This window comes from Pristis pectinata, chromosome 5 (genome assembly GCF_009764475.1).
Source record: "Pristis pectinata isolate sPriPec2 chromosome 5, sPriPec2.1.pri, whole genome shotgun sequence".
Taxonomy (NCBI): domain Eukaryota; kingdom Metazoa; phylum Chordata; class Chondrichthyes; order Rhinopristiformes; family Pristidae; genus Pristis; species Pristis pectinata.
The window spans coordinates 78,087,478-78,105,110 of NC_067409.1; the positions used below are offsets into that span (position 1 = coordinate 78,087,478).

At 38.6% G+C, this 17,633-nt stretch overlaps 1 protein-coding gene across 4 annotated transcripts in view; it reads left to right on the forward strand.

Moving 5' to 3' along the window:
- Positions 1-17,633, forward strand: part of LOC127570627 (F-actin-uncapping protein LRRC16A-like) — a 261,851-nt gene that overhangs the window by 75,120 nt on the left and 169,098 nt on the right. For all 4 annotated transcript variants that reach the window (XM_052016361.1, XM_052016362.1, XM_052016358.1 and 1 more), the window contains exon 4: positions 2,004-2,063. In XM_052016361.1, the coding sequence (XP_051872321.1) occupies positions 2,004-2,063 (60 nt within the window). The remainder of the gene's footprint in view (positions 1-2,003; positions 2,064-17,633) is intronic.

A 17,633-nucleotide genomic window follows, 5' to 3' on the forward strand; every position in this document is an offset into this window, starting at 1 on the left:
CATTAATCAAAACACAAAAAACTTTGGTTAACTTTTTATTTGAAGGAAGTATATTTAATCCTTGGGGATTTTCCTCTATTGGTGAAAAATGAAATTGTGAGCGTCATGCTGTTCAAATAGTTCCAGTAATTATCCTGTACAGGAAGTAAAATTTCCTGAATTGTGTTTACTTGTCAGTCACGCATGTTCATATTTTAAAGTTCAAATGTGATTGAAACAGTAAATCAAATCTCTGCCCTCTCTGAACAATGATTAGAAAGTGCAAGGTGGACTTTTGGCAAGCCTTTTACAGGAGTAATTCCAGCATTTTCTTTTGATGAAGCATTGAAAGAAATGTCATGTGTGGCTTAATTTTTTTTCCATGTTAACCTCTTCAGTGATGTTAAACTTGCTCCTGCATTCCCCTCCAAAACAAAACCCTAAATGGCTACTTTGAAAAAGAGTGTTTTTAAAAATGTAAATAAAATTTCCTCTGCTAATAATAATCAGCCTTGCAAGATTTACAATTTTATTTAAAAATATTGGTGGTGTGATAGTGGATAAGTAGTTAAACTGTGGTAAAATTAAGCAAGTTAACAGATCTTTGAAAGGGCGTGCATTGTTATTGTTACAGTTTTCCATTTGGTTGTGCTTTTTAGTGAAGATGAGTGCATCTATCAACTGAAGATTATTTTAAATGGAAGATTTTCTATTTTGTCAAACACTAATAAACCACCAATACCCACCCCCAGATTGAGCCAAAAAAAATTCTAGAACTGTTTGCAAGTACTGTTTGAGACCTTGCACTTATTTTTTTCTTCTTCTTTGTGTTCTTTATCTTTTCACTATGTGATTCTGCATGTTCTGCACCAGTTAAAATTGGAAAATTTAGTTTTGGTCAGTAACAGGATCTCGTGCAATGGATCAGAAGGATCCACACCTATGTGGGTTTGCACATTTAAAATATCTCCTGGTCAGGTGTCAGATGTGAGTCACCTCTGAGTCTCACTCCAGAGACTTGTGCACACAAACCCAGGCTGATGCTCAGCAGTTCAAATAAGATACCAAACTGAGGCCTCTTCTTCTTTCTCAAGTGGATGTAGAAGATTCTGTGCCACTGTTTAGAAGAAGCACAAGGGAGTTAATGGAGTTGCCTTGGCCAATATTTCATTCATCAGTGCTGTAAGTTTTTCGGTCATCATCAGCATCAATAACAACACAGATTTATATAGTTTTTAAAGTAGCAAAGTGCTTCCAAGTGTTTTACAGGAGTGTGATTAACCAAAGTTAATGCCACATAAGGGGGGAGGGGGGTGTATGTTGGTGCAGGTGACCAGAAGCTTGGTGAAAGAAGTAGGTTTCAAGGAGCATCTTAAAGAAAGATTAGCAGTCAAGAGGTTTAGTGAGGAAATTCAAGACCTGAGAACTTTGGTAGCTGAAGGCAAAGGTGCCTTTTGTGGAGTCATTAAATTTGACGATGATCACGAGGACAGATTTGGACAGTGAACAATGACATGGGGAAAGGTGTGGGTACACAGATGATGACATTTATGTATTATTTGGATTTCTATCCTTGTATCTATCTCATTCTTTAACTTAGTAATACATGTGTTAGAATTTGATTGGCTTCTTTTATTCTGGTTTAACATTTATGCTTGGAAATATCGTTAGTAAACCTATTACTATTTTATGAGTTCTGAGTCTCTTTTTTTTCGATAGTTGTAATGAGGCAATTCTTGATAACCGTAGTTTGTGGAGAGACTGGTGTATACGTTGAGAATGCTGAAACCACATAGGATCAGAAGTTGCTTTCACTGTGGTATTTTTGGTGTTTTGTGCAGTACAAGGCAATACCTCTTCTTTTAGAAGTATTTGTGTACTTATGAATAGAATGCTCCTGCATTTCAAAATCATTGAATATGCTCTATGCCCACAATTTAAATCTGTAAATGACCTAAAGCATTAACGTGTAATACAATAATCATATTTCTGTTTTCTTTTCCCTTAACCCTCTTGTTTTGCAGTTGGAACTCACTTTCAACTATCTGGAAATTCAAGGAATAAGTTGCTGTAAGCCTGGACAAGTGAGTTGTTTTCTACTGATCAAGTATGTAACTATTAGAAGTCAGTCTGTGCCTTGTGATTTATAGTGAGCTAATGTTGTAAGTTATCTGAATACAATTCCACCGGATTACAAGCAATTCTTGAAGATTAGTAGCTTGTTGAATTGAAGCTGAAAGGTACAAATTGGAAGAAACTTTTAATAAAAAGATTTAAGTGTAGGAAATATGTAGCAGGTCAGACAGCATTTGTGGAGACAATAATAACAGTTAATGTTTCGGGTTGATAACAGTGCCAAATGACATACCAGCATGCAAATCCACTTTTGACTTTTGTGAAAACTCGTATGAACTAAGACTTAATTTTCCAGCAAAGTATTCATTCTGTTTAAGCTCATCAAAAATCATTTCTCCTCCTACCACTGCTACCGTCATCTTTCCCCACTTTTTAAGTGTCAGTTGGTATTTTCTAACTTCAAAAAAGGCCGGACAATCTCATTTCAGTTACTAGAACTCTTAATTGGTTGCTTCCCAGCAGTAAAGGTGGATTAAAGTGGCAGTGTTTTTTTTTCCCCCCCGACTGCTATGAAAACCACCTTCGCTGTCAGAGCCAACCTGGTGAGCACTGGAGATATCTTGAAAGGGTTAAGTCATTGCTGAAAGCATATGCCTTGCTACTATAAATTGTAATAGTTGTGGTGGTGTGTCTCTACCTTGTCAAATGTAATCTTTGATCCAGATCCATAGTAAATAAACAACAACTATAATCTTTTGCCATTTTTTTGATTCCTATCAAAAATGTCGCAGAAATGAATCGGTCATCTCCAGTACAGAGTAGTGAATAGCTAACTGCTACAAATGATGGACATCAATGATATGTATGCAAGTTCAATCCACAGTGATACTCTGTACCTTCTAACAATTTAAAAACGATTTCCCATTAATTTAGCAATTACTAAGTTGTAAATGTTACCAGAAGCCTTTGATTGGTGGATCAATAAAAATAAATGCTCCCTCCTATTGGAGGAAGATGCTCAGAGCTATAAATAAAATTGAGTTAATGTTGCTGTAATGATTGTACAAATGACTGGTTTTAAATTTTGAAGGTGAAATGAATTGAATATTAATCCTTGGAGCATTGTTTTATTTTTGTTCAGTCAATGCCCGAGGTCAACTTGAATGTCTCGAGTGAAAATTATGGCAAAACCCCTTCATATGGATAGGGAAACAGTATAAACTGCAGTCCTGTCAGTGGAGATTTATCGCTAATTTTCTTAACCCAGTTTTATACGTAGTTTATCCTCCATCCTAGTTCATCTCATTGCAAAGCAAATGTTGGATTAACCTAGCTGAGTCAGAAGGGTCTGGCTGAAGTCATACTTTGGGATTTAAGCACAAAATCATTTACATCTTCATTCAGTACAAAGGATACCATGTAACCGCAGTTCAGTAAAGTTGCGCTTACTGGAAGAGAGAAAATTATCAAGGAAAGGGGAAAATGAGATCTTTTAAATAACTCAACAGATATCTGAGTCAATGGCTTCACTCCTCTTCCATTTTTCTCATACCACTTGTACATTAACTTAGTGCAAAGCGCATGACATCATTTTAATGATTACAAAACATCTAGTGTCATCATTTGGTTAGGAAAAATTTTTTAGTGTGCTGTTTCCTGGCCTGCCACATAACTGTCAAGTAGACATTCATATTTGGAAATCTTTTAAGAATGAAAACATTCAGGATCCTCATTTCCTGCAGTAATTTTTATAACCTTTAAAACCATTTATAGTTTAAAACAAATGTGAGAGCAAGAATTGATTCAGACAGTTGAATCCAATGTAAGTGATGTTTTCATTATCACAGCATCATTATGAACTGTATAAATACCCATACAGAGAAGCAGGAGAACTTTGAGACATCTGTGCTTGATCTTGTCATTGTTTCTGCCCCGAGCGAATATGATAGTTCTGCCTCTCATGCAAAGTTTCCTTTCCAGCAGAGCAGTAATATTAAGATGATTCTGCTTTGGAAGATGATAGATTGCAACCAGTGCTGTTTCTCGGATGACACGTGCAAGTGCAGGATTATTGATCTGGCAGTGCTCCAGGAATCAATGTCATGAGTTTATTTGAATGTTTCCTCATTTTCTGGCTTCTGTCTAATATACAAGCAGGGGGATTAAAAAAAAACAGGGGAGTGTCACAGATGGGCTAGCTTCTTTTGAAAGGCTATGGTGAGCTGGTGGTTTCCTTCTGTCATTCTATGATCTTGGGAGGCACCTGATCATTTGGGATTCCATTGTAACAGCTTGATGTCATTCTTGAGGTGAATTTACGTAACAAACATCTACCATCGAGTAAAGAAAGATGTGGAACGAGAAAATAATCCAGTTTCCATTTCCATATTTCAAATTCACATACGCCCTGTTGGCATTATATTACTAGATATAGAACTATTTTGCACATAATCAACTGCAACTGATGAGCATCTCATTGTGATGTCCATATTTAAGCATCGCCATGTCTTAGTTGAAGACGTGCTCAATGAGTCATGTGGTTGTGGGATTTAAGTACATAATTTAGGTTTTCAGTTCCTTGTCCCATTCTTCTGCAGGATTACCTTGTTTATTTGCTTTTAAGAATAAGAACTGTGAGTGTCTCCAGTCACTCTTCATCACAAGTTAGCTGAGTGACAAAAGTGTGAGCTTCCCAAAGCAAGGATCAACTTTGCTTCTCACTCTACTATTCAGGCTATATAGTTCAGCTATTGTGGTTAAGCTCTCTCTCTGTCCTGGTATATGACATGTCGAATGTCCACTTCTGACAACATTATCCTTGTGTTCACAGATGGGTGGGAACCCAAATGTGACTAATTGCACATCTGATTAGTAGCTTAAAATAATGTGTAATTTGTCAGTGTATGCTTGATACATATAGCATTTGCATGAGTGCATCATTCTTTTGAGAAATGGGTGATAAAATGGTGTGACAAAAGCAGTGTGCATAAATGTTTTTTGATCGTAGTTAGTGCATTACTTCCTTGTTTATTGACTGATGGTAGATGTTTGTAATGTAAATACATTTAATGTGAAATGCAATTTCCCCAGTTTTTTGAATGTACGTCTGGTGTTCCCTGCTAAAATGAATGCCTCTGGCTAATGTAATGGGCATAGCTATAATTGATGTGAAGCAATTTTTATTTAGCAACACTATATGCAGTTATTTGCATCTTTTTCAACTATGGTCATTCTTAATTCATCAATTTATGGTATAGCTGTGATGCTTTTATTTTACTTTCTCATGTGTAATCATATCTGTAGTATTCATAACTGCCCAGTTTATTTGATAGCATGAGCCCTCTATCCCTGCCTTAATTGCAGATTTGACCACACTGCATTGCAGTATATTTCTGGGCCTACACCACAAGAAACAATAAGACTAAACCCTGGAACAGCCCAATCACATTCTTGTCCCCATCCAAATAGAGTAACCAAGACTGGTCCATGTGGTTAGAATGGCCAGAGAGGAATGCATTGGAATAGTCATGTTCAGAGGAAACGGTGGATCCTAAAGCAAATGCATCTGTTGGCTCACGTCTTCTTTGTCGCCCTTTTGAATATTAGCACCACATAACTTGTTTCCAGGCTATAGGGACTTCTCTGCCATTAGTGACTCCCTCAATTGTCATTGTCCCAGAAGCATCTCCCTTAGCACTGTAGGATAAACAGAGTCTCCGTCTGGGGGATTTGTGGCCGTGATTCCCTTTAGACTGTCTAGCACACATTTTATTTATAACCTGTGTTATTGGAATTCTCTCTAGGGAAGCTACGTTGTTCATGTTTCCCCTTGTGAAAGTTTGGAGGAAGCAAGCATTCATAGTCATCCCACATCTCTTACAGATCTCACATTATCTTTGATTGGAACGACCAAATTGTATGGTAGACAGTTTTAGCAAAGTTTAAGTGCAAGTTGCAATGCAGCTTTAACCAGGAGTAAGACCAGGTATTTCCACACAGCAAGATCCTTCAAACGTTCATCAAATGAATAATCAGTTTGTTTTTGTTTTGTGGTGACATTTGAAAGGCAGTTTAGGCAAGTCACTGGCAAAACTTTGAAGTGTTGTGAGACTTTTAACCCTTCTCTATATGTTGCTTATTCTCCCTAAATAAATTCATGGCATTTCTATTATGGACAATGGCAATGTAGAACAACAGATCTGCTCACCCTGAAAAGCACTGACTGTGACATTTGGTCATTGGTAATCGTGCCCACTCTTCCATCAGTTTCTAATCATCCCTCAGCCAGCCTAATGATGTTCTGAAGTCTTAATGTGATGTTGAACGTTTCTTGCATCTTAAAGGCATGAATGGTAGCAAGTTAAGTATCTTAAGTGCTTTTGGATATGGTTGTCTAAACTAGTGGTAAATCCCCTGGCTGTATAAGGTCTCATTATCTCTCTACTCCTGAAAAGTGTAGGTGATAAACTGTGATTGTAACTCGCCTCCCAATCTGTAATTATTTTCAGTCATAACCTTTTTGTTCTTTGGTTTGTGATCCCGTCTCCACTTTAGGACCAAGAATTAGTGGAAGTTTCTGGAGAAAATGAGAAAGTGTGAACACTTGGATATAGATCTTGCCTACCCAATATGCAGGGGTTTTTTTTAGCTCCAGTGATATATGTCCTGTCAGAGATGAAGTGTTGTTGCCATGTGTGGAATGGAAAAAAGCATTGCAAGTGCACTTTTTAGTAATAAATGTGCAAAATCTTCAAGTTTCTGCTTTGCCATACTTATCTTTTCTATCTGAAAAGATGAAAAGTTGGTTTGATGTTTTATCTTTTGTTTCACATGTGGATTTTTTTTGTCACATTTGTAAAGTAGATCCTATTGGATGAATTGAGATTTTGTTTACCTGTGTTTTTTAAAAAAATGATTCTTTGTTTTGGTCAAAAACACAGTAACGTAGGAAGTTTTCCTGGTGTCTGGGCCAACATTTATTCCAAAACAAACTCCACCCTTTACCTCTTGTGAGGATTTGTATGCATAAATTGATACGCATATCACTACAGGAGTTTCAGATTATATTCTGGAAGTGATTTTTCAGCAGGAAAGCACCTTTGGATGTTTGTATGGTATAGGAATGTTCGGTCTAAATGTAAATACTTTCCTCATTGCTGGTTCTGTCAAAGGATACTTTACATGCAGTGTTATCTATCAATATGTATAGATATATCTATGTACGGATCCTCTTGGACCAGCCCTATCACTTGTCCCTACCAGTCCACACCTGTGTCCAAATGCTGACTCTGAACCCTGGAGCCAAGATCTGGCCAGTTACTAGGATGTTGGCGATGTGGTACAGATGTTCTGTCCCAGAGTGCCACTGACTGGTTCTGACAGAAGGCAAAGCCTGGTTTTTTTTGACAGTTTTGAAACATTGTAAAGCAAAAACACAAAGCCACGTATTTGAATATTTTAATTATTTCGAAGGTAAAATAATTTGCTTCCTAACCCAAAGGCTGAGAAACACCATGGAAATGAAGGGGCCTCTGACCCTATGCCAGGCCTCACCCCACATGGGATTGGTAAATCCAGTGGTAAATTCCAGCAAGACTGGGCCCTGCCATTGAACTCCATGAAACTTGCACAGATAAACAAGGATTAATATATACAGCATTGAAACTGGCCATTCTGCTTCCTGCCTCACTGTGCTTTGTTCATGCCCGTATCTTTGCTTATCCAGTCCTATCAACATAATCCCCTTTCCTTCCCTCATATGTTTATCTACCCTCCCCTTAAATGCTACTACTTTGCTCGGTTAGCCCTTATGGTAGCAAGTCACTCATTCTCATGCTCTTTGTGAAGCAGTTGCTTCTGATTTCCTTTTTTTTAGTGTTACTATTTCTAAAATTAGCATTTAACAGCCTCTAATGTTGGTCTCCCCCCCCCCCCCCCCCACGCAAATACAAACACTCCCTCAAAACATTGCAGAATTTTTTGTTTTCGAGGGTATCATTGACTTTCCTGGAATCATGCTTGTAAGTACTATTTATACCATTTTTAGGAGTCTGTCCTTTAATACAATATGGTGACAAGGACTATGCACAAACTCTAATTGCAGTCTAATTAAGGTTTGGTAAATGTTCAGCTTCTCTGTTTTTCCAGTTTTATTCCTCTGGAAATAAACCCTAGTGCTGGGTTTTCTTGCCTTGAGGCCTTATTCACCAATGTCACTGCCTAACTACTTGTATACTTAAATTCCCAGATCCCTTTACTCTATCCCTTTTTGAACCTTTTTTGCCAAGTAGAATGTGATTTCCTTTTTATTATCAGTATGTAATAGCTGTCTTATCTTGGTTGAAATTTATTTGATATCTGTTTATTCTCTTGTAATTTGTTGTGGTCCATCAGCTTGAGATCTACTGTTTGATGGCTGAGTCCAGATGCACTGACTGACAAATATAGAACTTAGCAGGAGTAGGCCCCTTTGGCCCCTCAAGCCTGCTCCTCTATTCAATAAAATCATGGCTGATCAGACTGTAGCTCCACATCTCCATGTTCATCTATTGTGTTGGACTTCATTGAATGCCATTTGGAAGTCTAGATAGATCATATCCACTGCTTTATGTTTCTCTATTGTGCAGTAGTTCAAAGAATACAGAGAGGTGAGTCAAACAAGACTTTACCTTTTGAAATCCACAATGACAGCTCATAATTATTATTACTTTCTCGATTTTTGTTTTCCTTATTTTCCTCCATTGGCAGAAAAAGAATGGGAATTTCTAGTGCCAAAATTAAACTGACTGGTCTGTAGTTTGTTCGTGAATTTAGATATTTCTTTGACATTCTTCAGTTTACATTGGTTTTCAAGTGTTAAACTTAATCACAGTTCAATATTTGAGTCCTTTCAGGTTCTTTATAAAAAAAAGCATAAAATGTAGTAAGATTTTTTAGTATTATCTTTTGAATTTGACTAGTTTATCTGATATTCCCCCTCTTATTTTTAATGTTATATTGTCGATAATAAATTGGTGGTACTTAGTTTGTCCTTGTTCTTAGTAGAAATATTTCATCTGAATTCTACCATAAACTAAGTAATATGGTTTACATTGCTATTCTGTACACCAGGATTATTATCTATGATATAGCATTGTATGTGGAGATTGGAAAAGTTGGCATTGAAGAGCACTGTGCACAACAATGAACATTGTTTTTTTTAGTTCTAATTGTGTTCTTTCTTGCAAAAATTGTGTATGATTGATATATTTCTTGTGAATGCTGATTATCCTATGCTGTGATGCTGCTGCAAGTAAGTTTTTCATTGCACTTGTGCATATGACAATAAGTTCAACTTTGACTGTGAAGGTTCAAAATGCGAATTTAACCATTCAACTTTCCAACAGCTTTGAAAACATTAGGCAGCTGAGTGGCACAGAACACATCCATATGTACAATCCAGGAATGTAGCCTAGGATGAGCCTGAAACCTATGATAAAATGTTGGTGCAGCATCCATCATATTTTTCAAAGGAAATTTAGTAACAATTACAAATATCATAAGAGAATAGTAAACTAGACAGTAATTCTTTGATTTTATGGACCAGTTTGTACAGTGGAAAGTTATTGAGCGTGTGCATCCAAGCTCCCACAGTCTATCTGCTAGTTTTAAAACTTTTATATTTCTTATTATGTATTTGCAAGTGCCACCTTTTGGTATTGGTATTGGTTTATTATTGTCACTTGTACCGAGGTACAGTGAAAAACTTGTCTTGCATACTGATCGTACAGGTCAATTCATTACACAGTGCAGTTACATTGAGTTAGTACAGAGTCCATTGATGTAGTACAGGTAAAAACAATAACAGTACAGTACAGAGTAAAGTGTCACAGCTACAGAGAAAGTGCAGTGCAATAAGGTGCAAAGTCACAACAAGGTAGATCGTGAGGTCATAGTCCATTCATTGTGTAAGGGAACCTTTCAATAGTCTTATCACAGTGGTGTAGAAGCTGTCCTTGAGTCTGGTGGTACGTGCCCTCAGGCTCCTGTATCTTCTACCCGATGGAAGAGGAGAGAAGCGAGAATGTCCTGGGTGGGTGGGGTCTTTGATTATGCTGGCTGCTTCACCAAGACAACGAGAGGTAAAGACAGAGTCCAAGGAGGGGAGGCTGGTGTCCGTGATGCGCTGGGCCATATCCACAACTCTCTGCAGATTCTTGCTGTCTTGGGCAGAGCAGTTGCCGTACCAAGCCATGATACATCCAGATAGGATGCTTTCTATAGTGCATCGGTAAAAGTTGGTGAGAGTCAAAGGGGAAAAACCGAATTTCTTTAGCCTCCTGAGGAAGTAGAGGTGCTGGTGAGCTTTCTTGGCCTGGTGAGCTTTTTTGAACTGCATGGTGGGGTTAGGGAGACCAGCATGGCCATTGAGAAGGCTGTGACCACAGTTTTTGGGATAAGTCTCTTGGTGCATTGTTCACAGTTTGAAAAGTACACTTTCATTATGATGCAAGTGCTAAAACCACAAAATACAGAATGAATTATAGTTGGCACACAATAGTTCATTCAGAGTGGAGCTTTCCCTGTTAGTTCTCACCCAGCACTTCCATTTTAATGAGCAGTATGTTTCCATTCGCAGCTGTTCTTGTACTGAATAATGAGGGAAACTGTCATTCGCCTGCTGTAACACCTATTTTTGCACTAGGCATATGCTCTGCTTAGTAAAAGTTTCAAAAAAAAATATACTTCAGATTTGGTCCCTGCTGATAATCTGGGCAGGAGTCAGGTGTCATAAAAAAACAAAATGTTTTTGTTCAGTAGGTTGTGAAGGTGAAACAGAACTGAGAAGGAGAGAAATACCAGCTAGTTTTGACTAGGAAAGAAGGTAGAGGAGAGATGGGTAGAACAAAGGGAGTATCTCTGATTGGGTGAGACCAAATGGCATAATGAGGGCACTTATCACCACATTAAAGCTTCTTTATTTGTGAAAGGATTGTAAATGGTAGGGCTGTGGAACATGTCCAGCAGGTGAGACTATACAAAAAGAAGTAAGAAAAACTGAACCAACAGGTAGGCAATTCTGATACAGACAATGAAAAGTTAAATTACCTAAAGTTGAAGAAGTTGATATTGAGTCCCGAGGCTGCAGTGTGCCCAGATGGAACGTGAGGTATTCCGTAAGCTTCCCGTGGGCTTCATTGTAACAGTGCAGAAGGCCGTAAAGAGATAAGTTAGAGTGGGAGTGGCATGGTGAACTGCCCACATTAAATCTTATCAGCAGTATTCCCTTTGTTCTACACAGTCATACCCCACCTTCTCTTCTACTTAAAACTAACTTGTCTTGCTCTCATTCCCAGTCCTGACGAAGGGTCCCGGACCCAAAACGTTGGATGTTTCTACTTCCACAGATACTGCCCGTCCTGCTGAGTGTTTCCAGCATTTTGTTACTGTTTCAGATTTCCAGTATCTAGTTTCTGGATTTTCCTTTCTAGCCATGTGTTTTAAAATGCATGTGTTCTGTGCCATTCAGCTGCCTAGTGCTTTCTGAGCTGTTGGAAAGTTGAATGGTTAAATTAGCATTTTGAACCTTCAGAGTTAAAGTCAAATTTATTGTCATATGCACAAGTACGTGTATGCACAGCAAAACTTACTTGCAGCAGCATCACAGACACACAGCATAGGATAAGCAGCATTCACCAGAAAAACATAAATTATACACAAATTTATAAGAAAGAACACAACTAGAACCAAAAAAAAACCGAAGTTCATTGTAGTGCAAAGTGCCCAAAGTGGTCATGGTGTTGCTATACTGAGGTAATGGTTAGGGTTCTGCTAGTTGGTTCAAGAACCAAATGGTTGAAGGGAAGTAGCTGTTCTTGAACCTAGTGGTGTGGGACTTCAGGCTTCCGTACCGCCTGCCCAATGGTAGCTGCATAATATCAATGCTTTAGCAATATTTCCTGCATCAAAATGAGGGAAGTTCTTCAGTGATGGTACTTCTGTGCAATTGCTCTTTTAAGTAAATCTTGCAACCGGATCATTCACAGTCCTGCTGTATGTTTGTCATTGTCGTCTAATCTGTCAGTATTTCAATCTCTCACCTCCCACCCATCCCCACTTCTCTCTGTTACTCTTTGTCTCTTTCTGTTGCAGGTTTTCATTGTGTTTCAATGGCTTTGTCTCCTTTTCATTCTTCCTCTGTGAAGAAGTCAATTGTCTCAAAGGCAACAAAGCAAGTAAATTAAACCTAAAGAAGATTGCACTATATTTTTTTTGTAGATTGATACTAATGGATACTTTTCATGTAAAAGATCAAGTCTATACACTTATTTATAGAAAATATTTAATTTGTATATAAAAATACATAACAATTGTTTTGAGATAATTAGGTATGGAAGCATTTAATTGTATTTCAGAATGAATATACAAGTGAACATGGTCATGGTTAAAGCATAGTTTCAATGTAGAGTTAGCCTTGACAATGACTGTGGCATATGCTGTGACTTTTACCACAGATGGTTTATCAGATTTTAAAAGTTTTATAGTATAAAACACACAAAAGTATCGTACAGACTCTACAACCCATTACTGAGGAAACCCTGTAATTTTGGGACAGCCATGTTGGGGAAAAAAGTTGCTCCTGCTTTAATTAAAGCTGCTGATACATTATAAATCACAGTTGTTTCAGAGTTGTACAAGGAAGGTGTATTTCCATTCTATTCTGGTCATGTAGATACGGTCCTAGGTTATATGGTTGACTCAATACCTGCAAGACAAGTAGTGCTTGGCAATAAATAATGCCTAAATTAAGTCACTCATAAGCTAGGAACAAATGAAAAAGAATGAAAATCAAAATAAAAACTGCAGGTGCTGGAAATCTGGGGAAAATATAGACTGGACAAACTCAGAAAATGAGGCGGCATCTGTGGAAAGAAAACAGTCGCCACTTTTGAGTCTGTGACTCTTCATCAGAACTGGATCAAGGTCTCCTAGGTGATAGTGATCACAATACGATAGCATTCCTAATGCAGTTTGAGGATTAACACCACAGAACCATAACCACTTTATAATTGTATCAAGGTGGAGTAGTCTAAAGGTAGACTGGGAAAATAAGCTAAGAGACAGGTTCATAGAGGAACAGTGGCAGATATTCATACCGTTACATAGAAACATAGAACACTACAGGACAGTACAGGCCTTTTGGCCCACTATGTAGTCCAGAATGCTCATCAGGAATTCATCCCAATTCAAAAGAGCGTCTCTATGAGAAAGTGGTATGATCTGTTGTTAACAGAGGAGGTCAAGGATAATGTTACATTGAAGATTGGGGCATGCAAAGTGGCAGGGGGTGATGGTATCCCAGAGGATGGAAAATTTTTAGAACCAGCAGTGAAAGACTAAAAAGCTCAGAAGAAGGGTGAAAACTGATCTTGAGAGAGAACTTGCAAGTAATAGCAAAACAAACAGTAAGAGTTGCTATCGATATAGGAAGAAAACGGCTAAGGTAGGTGTGGGACTTCCGGCAAACAAAGCTGGTGGATTAATAACAGGAAACAAAGAAATGGCAGGTATGTAAAATCAACTGTTTGCATCGGTCTTCACTATGGAGGACACTGCAAATATCCCGAAGGTAGCAGATAGGCTAACTTCCAATAACAGGGAGGTAAAAGTCCCAATCAGAAGGGATAACGTATTCAAGAAACTCACTAGGCTATCAGCACGGAAAACTACTCAGCCTGTGCAATGAGTTGTTAATGGTAAGATGGTGGGACACTTCCTTTACTCTTCATAATCTTATTAGAGGCTCCATCTGTACAAAACAAGCAAAAAATCATTTATTTTCTATACCTCGCCTCCTCTGACCCTAGTTCTGCCACTTTGTAGCACAACAGAAATACCTTGCATCTAAAGTGAATCATCACACTTTTAATTACTAAACACAGTCATTCCTTTTAATTATCGCAATGGAAGCGCATATGCTTTGAAATGTGAATTTTATCTCATTGTATAAGACATGATTTTTGTGAACTACTTATTTCTGTTGCATTGTCAAATTTCTCTTTTCTAATTTCAAGATTCCGGGTACAGATTGTCAGTAAAATTTACAAACTGTTTCATCCTGACATGCTTCATACATTATACTATGACTGCACTTCAGAAGTACTTCAGTTGTTGCAAAGTGCTTTGGGATGCCCTGAAAGGAACGTAACAGTTGCTATATAAATACAAACAATTTTCAACAGCAGATGAACTGAGGCATTGCTGTGAAGGAAAAGGTGGTCGTGATGACTTGATGCTCAACAAGAGGTTGCTAACTGATTGTTTCAAATCAGATAGTTTCCAGGGAGGTAGGTGAAGTCAGTGGCTAGGGAATGGAGATTGTGCCAGGGACAGATGTAAATAGTTTCCCAATATTTATTTGGAAGAATTTCTTCTCATCCAGTTCTACGAAGCTCTCAGATGCTCTTGCTCTCTCTGTGTTTTACTGATTAACTGATTCTTAGGCAGCTTGAGGAATTGAGGATGCCTTAGTTCCACTCTGGTTTTGTAGATTCTGAGATGCTAATGCAGACAATGTGGGCATCGCAGACAATGTGGGCATCGCAGACAATGTGGGCATCGCAGACAATGTGGGCATCGCAGACTCTTCTACAGGTGGGGCAGATAGTGGCCAAAAGTGCAGGTGGGTGAGTAGTTTCTGAGGTAGTCTGCTCCTTCCTTCACTTATGCAGGGTTTCTGTGTACTCCCAGTGCAATGACTCAAGGTTCCCTATACCATCCCAAATGCTCCTCCTCCACTTTCTCTGGTTATGGGCCAGAGGTTCCCAGGAGTCGGTGGGGATCTTGCATTTCTTAAAATAAATTCTGAGCTTCCTTGAATCCTCTCCTCTCTCTGTCTGGTGGTCTCATTCTCTGATCGAGTCCAGAATAACACGTCTCCTGTTGGACTTGTGAATGATGTAGCCTACCAAGCATAGCCAATTGATTGTAACTACACTAGGTTTATCGATTGTATCAATACTAGGTATATCGCCACAGGATGGGCCGCTGACATTGGTTTGCTTGTCCTGCCAGTGAATTTTAAGCTTGTTGTGGAGATGATGATGATATCTATCCAATGTCTTTAGGTAGTCCAGGTCCCAGAAGCACATAGGAGGGCAGGGATCACTGCTGTCCAGCAGACCATGAGTTTTATGCCAGGTCTAAGGCCTTCATCTACAAATACCCGTTTCTACAGTCAACCAACAGCTGTCCTGGCGCATTGAATGCAGCGGTGAATTTCATCATTGATTGAACACTACAGTATCAAGTGCAGTGTGACTTTCTGCTTTGAACAATTCTGAGACTGTACCTTTAACTCTTGTACTTTTATTTCTATTGTTTTTGATCCAATTTTCTACTGTCTGTAAATTCTACACTTGTAATCATCTCCAACTGTCTGTGTGCTACCTTGTCAAAAAGTCATTTTCACAACAGTAGCTTCATCCTCCCATGTCACCCATCTGTTGCCAGCTCATTGGTGACAGAGCTCATAGCTTTTTATAACCCATTTTTCCATCCCTTTCCACCACCTTTACATTTTTTTTTCAAAATTATTTATTGCAAGACCCCATCTAAAATGAGCAAGATTCTCTTACCTGTTGCACTTTTTAACATCTCTGAAAACTAAGAAAAAGTTGAATTCAGAGATGTTAATGTTTTATGTTTATTCAATTTCCCACCTCTGCAACCTATCATTTTCTCTGTCTGTTTTGGCTCAGAATGTATTTTACTATCAAGGCCCTCAATAAATTTTTTTAAATATTTAAAAAAAATAAACTTCATTCACAATAAAAAATATCTGCAAAAGAATAAACACAGTGCAAAAAACTTTTTTACATTCCTAGTGTCATTTGGTTAATACATTCAGTAAACCCTTCTTATTAAAACCAGAGCACCTTTGCCAGTCATGTGGCCCCCTGGGGTAATGCACCATTTCAATGTTTGAGGGGTTTCCCTACCCAGTGAAATTGAAGTAATGGATGCTTTCTCTACTTTAGTATGTGATCTGTAGCTCTTGTCCTTTTACTGACACCATTCCATCCCTCCACTATTTGTGGTGTCGTCAAAGAATTGTAAAATCATCCTAACAAGTAACTGGTGTGCAAAGATTCATATAAAAGGTGTGTTTACAAGGGTATTTAATGAAGTTCCTCTTGTTTAAAAGAGAACTTGCAAATATCCAGAAAAAAAATGTCTGTAATGAACAGCAGGCTGAATGATTGCTTAACATTTTTAGGGTTTTAAAGTTTTTCCACAGCTTGCTTCTAGATGAAATCAATGCCGTGGCAGCCTTGATGAGAATAAAATATTCCTTTGTTGAAATACATGCCCTCAAGGCATATATTCTGCAAATCAGATCTTGCAGGAAACTTGTCTGTGCTTTATACCTTTTCAACATAAGCACCTTTGTCTCAGTGCCTTTGGGTTGCCATGCTACCTGTCTGTAGTGAACCCATTAATGTAGATGCTTTCAACTTAAAGCTTTGGGGCCTGTTCCAGTTGATCATTGATGAAGTTAGTTATTTATTTACCATTTTAAAAACAAAAGTGGTGAGAATGGAGGCAAGCACAGCCAAACATTGGTAAAGTCTTTGCCTGTCTAAGGAGTCTTGTGTAACTATGAAAGTGAAGTTGAGAAACTGTGAATTTTTTTTTGGAGAAAATAATTGGAATTGGTTTATTACTGTCACTTGTACCGAGGTACAGTACAGTGAAAATCTTGTCTTGCATACCGTTCATACAGATCAATTCATTACACAGTGCATTGAGGTAGTACAAGGTAAAACAATACAGAATGCAAAGTCAAGTGTCACAGCTACAGAGAAAGTGCAGTGCAAGGTTATAACAAGGTAGATTGAGAGGTCAAGAGTCCATCTTGTCATACTAGGGAACTGTTCCATAGTCTTATAACAGCAGGATAGAAGCTGTCCTTGAGCCTGGTGGTACGTGCTTTCAGGCTTTTGTATCTCCTGCCCAGTGGGAGAGGGGAGAAGAGAGAATGTCTGGGGTAGGTGGGGTCTTTGATTATGCTGGCTGCTTTACCAAGGCAGCGAGAAGTCTAGACAGAGTCCATGGAGGGGAGGCTGGTTACCGTGATGTGCTGGGCTGTGTCCACAACTCTGCAGTTTCTTGCGGTCCCAGGCAGAGCAATTTTCTTACCAAGGTGTGATGCATCCGGATAGGATGCTCTCTATGGTGCATTGGTAAAAGTTGGTGAGTGTCAAGGGGGACATGCCAAATTTCTTTAGCCTCCTGAGGAAGTAGAGGTGCTGGTGAGCTTTCTTGGCTGTGGCATCTATGTGGTTGGACTAGGACAGGCTAAATATTCACTCCTAGGAACTTGAAGCTCTCAACCTCAGCACCATTGATGTAGACAGGTGCGTTTTTGTTTTGCTGACATTGAGGGAAAGGTTGTTATCATGACACCATGCCACTAAGCTCTCTATCTCCTTCCTGTACTCCGACTCATTGTTATTTGAGATACGGCCGACTACGGTGCTATCATCTGCAAACTTGTAGATGGAGTTGGAGCAGAATCTGGCCACGAAGCTATGAGT